We start from the raw sequence: 5,411 nt of genomic DNA, 5'->3' as shown, positions 1-5,411 counted from the left end.
AACCAAAGGCTTTAGCTATTAATGCTCTGGCGATGTAGTATCTGTGTGTGCCTATGTATGCTTAATGTTCTAGTCAAGTGACCTGGTCTCATTTGGTTAAGTTTCAACCACAAGACATCACTCTGTGCCATTTTTTTTCAAGATACACGTCACAGTACACCAAAAAGGGGGAACTTTCAGCGTCTGTGGTAACGTCACTTGATAAACACGCTGCCTGATCCAGCTTGTGAGTCTTCACTATATAAAGCACAGAGAAGTAGACGGGGAGATCATTGCCGGTGAGGACTGAGCAAGCAACCGCCATCTCCACGCCGTGAAAGTAGATAAAATAATGCCCAGGATGTTCTTCTCTGCCAATCCAAAGGAACTGAAAGGAACTGATCATTCTCTTCTAGAAGACAAAACACAAAAAAGGAGGCCAAAGACCTTGTAAGTTCTTACCAAATGTGCATTTTGCCTTACACTGGCTTTAATGGCAAGCAGATTGAAAATTTATGAAATTAAGAGCATTTGATTTAGATAGGACAGAGAGACTGCATGCTGTGACTTAAATGCGTAGCCTGTTGTTTTGTAAAATGAATCATGATAAGGCACTAAATTAGGTTGAAACTTTTCCAGACTTCTGCTCATAAAAATGGCACTTACTTAAAGATAACAAAATACTGGATTATTCCTTGGAGAAATCTATTTTATTATTTTCTCTTTTTTGGAAGTAAGATGTATCCTACTGTGTTAAGATGAATATTCACATGTTGGGTACTTTTTGTTCTGTTTGTAGTGGAATGGATATGAGAGCATATCTAAGGTCTCTGATCCCACATATGGAATCTGGACTGAAGCCTTCCAAGTCCAAGGACATGTACGTATACTTAGATTCTCAATGATCATCACAAAAGCCTGTGCATTAACTCTGTAATCCAACAAGAATTTATTTCCTGGGACCACAGAAATAGTAGAGGGGTTAAGGCACTTGCCTTGTATGCTGCAACTACAGTTCAGTTGCTGGCACCTCATGTGGTCCCCTGACCAGCAACAATCCCTGAACACAAAAAGCCCAGAACACTGCTAGGTGTGATCCAAACACCAAAAAGAAAAAAAAGTAATTTATTTCCTTTAACAACACAAATAGATTACTTTATATTAGTAACAAGTGTAAATTAAATATGAATGGACACATACTTGATTTTTATTATTATACTTGTGAAGTTTCTGTATCTAAATTTTTCAGATATTTTCAAACCTATATTAATTTTAATGGACATAGAAAAATTTATTAGACTGATAATCTTATTTTATAAGTTTATCCAAATTCTATAAGAACTTTGATTTCAAGTATGCATATACAAAATTTATTGTAGTAATTTATTAAATTTTTCCCTTTGTAGACTTTCTGCTGATGAAGTAGTACAATGGTCGCAATCTCTGGACAAGCTGCTTGCTAATCAAAGTAAGATTAAGTATCAACTGCTTGATGTTTCAAGAAATTGAATAATGTCACTAAAATATAGTGTTCCATGCTGAATAGTGTACAAAAAGTTTTATTCTAGATTATCTGTAATTACAGTACCTTCATCATCTATGCCTTATCTTGTAATATAACTTTGGCAGAGAACCCAGTTTTTTCACTGTCATTCAGATAAATCTGCCAAGACAGGTGCTTCTAAGATTTATTATAGGAACAAAATAAAAAATTAGTCTAGGATTCTGAGGTTTAAATTTTTTAGCTAACCATAGTTTTAAAGGCTAAATAAGAGTTAAACATGTGAACTGCCATTCCAAACACTCTTACATACTATTCTGGAGGTTATTGAGACACAGAGTAATATAAGTGCATTCTATATAGCATGCTATGTGTTCAAGCATAGAGATCATATATAGAATTTTGAAAGCATCCCGTAGGCATTTCTTATGAGAGAAAATAAGGAATGAAAGCAACCTGCTTCCCTCTGGTCATCAGCATTGCAGATTCACTGAGCAGTGTATGAACCACTTGATCTCTAGAACGAGAGGGTCCTCTTCTCTCAAGAAACACCCTAAAAAGTCTGGCTTGGATCAAGTAGCTTCTTGGGATCAATTAGCTTCTATCTGGTTCCTCAGAACATGAGGCTATAACTCTGAGGTGGACCATTGCCTTGCATATGTGAGGCTTTACGTTCAATCCATTGAGATATCAAGCTGGTTAGTCCTCTTGCTATTTTTTAACTTAGTTCATGACTCAAACAAATCATGAAAGATAAGCAGGTCCTATTTAAAACCTTCTGTAACACCAGCAAGTATGATCAGTATATCAAGCACGTGGGGAGTCATAGGACTCAAATTTTCTGACAGATCTGAAATGGACAGGCTAATTTTATGCTAATGACTAGCCTGGCTTTAATGCCCTTTGCCAAGGTTTGCTGCTTTAAGATAGTCTCCACTCTGGCTGACTTGGCAAATATAAGAAAAGAAATTGTACTGTAATCTGAAGAGTAAAATTTTAAATTTTAATTATTAGGGGGAAGTAAGGGACAATTCTGTAGTCTTCACTAAGCAGTTGTGACTAGGATGGATAAGCATGTTTGGTCCAGATGAACAGTAAATGAAGGACATCTAAGTCCTTCCCTCCTCCAAATAGCTGCTTCCACAGAGAAATCTACCTCCCCACAGAAATATATCAATAGTATTTTTATGAAAATTAATTTTAAGCTGTTTATTGGTGGCATAATTAGTTAAACAATCATTCCCACTAACTCTCTTTTTAGCTGGTCAAGATGTCTTTGGAAGTTTTCTTAAGTCTGAATTCAGTGAAGAGAATATTGAATTCTGGTTGGCTTGTGAAGACTATAAAAAAACAGAATCTGACCATTTGCATTGCAAAGCAGAAAAAATATATAAAGCATTTGTGCATTCAGATGCTACCAAACAAGTGAGTATTAAATACATCATCATCAGTTTGTTTCTAAAAAAACTCAGATACAAAAATAACATTCAGGACACTGAGAATCATGACTCAGTAATTTACTGCTATAAATTTAGAGTATTTCTATAGATTTCTGACAGGAATGTTTAGTGTTCTACATCAGTGAATATTTGAACACAGCAGGTTGAGAGGACTGATTTTGCCAAACTAGTTAACGTGATGGGAATGGAGTTAGGAACCTAAAACACCGGTCAGCATTCATGTCAGTGTGCTTATGACAGACTGGGGAAGCCCTTTCCTGCCAAGGACAATTTAGAGATTTATAACATCATTTGAGGGTCATATAATACAGGCAGATGGGCCACAGGCAAATGATGAGAAACACAAGTATTTGTGCTGTTGTATACTAGGGCCAGACCATATGATCTTCCGGTCCTTACATGGTCCACAGGCCAGATGTTAATTGTCCTTGCTTTATGAGCTAGCCCATCTGGGACCAAAATACAAATTAAGCATGATACATAAAATTACAGCAGTAAAAATATTTCATTAGTAATACTGCCGACCTTCAAGTTACATATTCTTGTTCCTAACAAAAAATGGCTGTCAAAATATTTCTCCTAAAAAATCTTAAGAATTCACTCATTTTTTTAATGCATGTAATATCTTATATAGATATTTAAGTTACTTGTTTCTGATTCTAAGGCCTCTCCCAACTCAATTCCCTTGAGTCAAGTTGGAGCAAAGACTTTTCAATAATTTTTTAACTTCCTTCACCCTAATACATGGCTGCTTTAGAAGCATTCAGACTGATATTTACACTGATTTAAATGAGGGATTCAAGTAGCTGCTTAAGATGTTTCAAGTAGCACAATAACATTATTAGTTACACAATAAATTGAAAGTGGGCATGATCTCATGACAATTTCTCTTTTAGATCAATATTGACTTCCGTACTCGAGAATCAACAGCCAAGAAGATTAAAGCACCAACCATCACCTGTTTTGATGAAGCCCAAAAAATCATATATACTCTTATGGAAAAGGACTCTTATCCCAGGTTCCTCAAATCAGATATTTACCTAAATCTTCTGAATGAATTTCAGGCAAATAGCCTAAAGTGACTTGTTTCTGGATGGGGGGAATCAAAGGTAATATCAAGTGCATTAGGAATGTGCCACTATGACTCCCTGGGCAAACCATAAGGCCTTTTTGGGTGACTGAGCAGCCCAGTCTAAGAGCAAATGTTCAGAATGGATTACCACGGACACCATCCAGCTACAGGATTGAAGAACCATAAATGCTAAAATCGAGAAACAGTGGAAGAAGAAACAGCAGAGATATAAATGTATTGTCCTAGGATGGAGGGGGCCTACCAACCAGAAAATCCCTCAGAACTAGAAGGTCAAGGAACACCATTTGCACAGAAACTGTGCATACAAATTTTGAAACAAATGAACATACTATAAGCTTGGGTGTTGGACGACATCCACACTGCACATATTTCTATAGACAGATTGTATTACGCTGCTGAAGTCTCTAATTTATTGAATGGCTATTTTAAAAGTAGGTTTTGAGATGACTACTTCTATTATTGACCCAAAGTGTTTTTATTTAGTATGGTTTATTGACTTGAAAGTGATGAAGAAGAGAATAATGAGTTTAAGCTGGAAAATGAGAATATATCTGTAAATTAATTTATTAGTGTAATAATAAATGTGAATTTTGTATAGAAATTTTGTATAGAATTTTGTATTAAAATGCATAGAAGCAATTAATCTTTATATTTCCTTGTTATTTCAAAAATCCAAGCATAGGTCTTCTATTTTATGTCTCTTCAATAACTAAAACTATGGTCAAAGGAACCAAAGGTAGATAAGTCACTTGCCTTGCACAGGGCTAACCAGGCTTCTATTCCCAGAAACACCATATATAGTTCCCTGAGCCCTGCCAAGAGTAATCCCTAAACATGGCTAGGTGTGGTCCCAAAACCAAAAGTGAAAATAAAAACACCATGAGCCAAGGATCAGGAAGATACCTCAATGGTTTGGAGCACATCCTTAGCATGTAGGTTTGAATCCCAGCACTGCATAATTCCCAGCATGGTAAAAAAATGACCCAGAGCCATGACTGGATATGGCCAAGCACCATTGGAGATGACTAAGAAAAAAATGAAAGTCCATCATCCAATTAATAATATATTTTATGTGTTGTGTTATCAGTTGGACAGAATTTATTATCTATTATAACTGTGTATAAAAATCAAACTGCATAATATGATCTCATATTTCAAACCAATGGAAAAATGAAAAGATAATTCAAGAAGTAATCCAACAACAGATATTTTATTGTGATTTAAAGTTTATAAAATTTAGGTGCATTTTCCCATTGTTAGTAGCAATTCTATGACAGGTGAGACTCAGGAAAAACTAAATCACTAGTTTCCAAGTTTTGCTATCAAAATTGCCTAATGTTAAAAAGCACTGTAGCACTACAGCACTGTCCTCACGTTG

The 5,411-nt window shown here is 35.6% G+C and overlaps 1 protein-coding gene across 1 annotated transcript; it reads left to right on the top strand.

Moving 5' to 3' along the window:
* The first annotated feature begins 287 nt into the window (after window positions 1–287).
* On the top strand, window positions 288–4,672 carry RGS1 (regulator of G protein signaling 1). Its single transcript, XM_056110749.1, has 5 exons — window positions 288–429; window positions 779–859; window positions 1,386–1,447; window positions 2,742–2,905; window positions 3,837–4,672. The coding sequence occupies exons 1-5, from the start codon at window positions 332–334 to the stop codon at window positions 4,020–4,022; spliced, it is 591 nt and encodes a 196-aa protein (XP_055966724.1). The 5' UTR covers window positions 288–331; the 3' UTR covers window positions 4,023–4,672.
* Window positions 4,673–5,411: the final 739 nt, after the last annotated feature.

Source organism: Sorex fumeus, unplaced genomic scaffold, assembly GCF_029834395.1.
Source record: "Sorex fumeus unplaced genomic scaffold, SorFum_2.1 ptg000010l, whole genome shotgun sequence".
NCBI classification, from domain to species: domain Eukaryota; kingdom Metazoa; phylum Chordata; class Mammalia; order Eulipotyphla; family Soricidae; genus Sorex; species Sorex fumeus.
The sequence above is the reverse complement of the archived record's forward strand: the minus strand, read 5'-3'. Positions and strand labels throughout refer to the sequence as shown.

Excerpts from the sequence above, each read along its gene's own strand:
- RGS1 (XM_056110749.1), top strand. The coding sequence starts at position 332 with ATGCCCAGGATGTTCTTCTCTGCCAATCCAAAGGAACTGAAAGGAACT. Across the intron at positions 1,448-2,741 it reads CAAGCTGCTTGCTAATCAAA|CTGGTCAAGATGTCTTTGGA; the intron begins GTAAGATTAAGT and ends CTCTCTTTTTAG. Across the intron at positions 2,906-3,836 it reads ATTCAGATGCTACCAAACAA|ATCAATATTGACTTCCGTAC; the intron begins GTGAGTATTAAA and ends TTTCTCTTTTAG.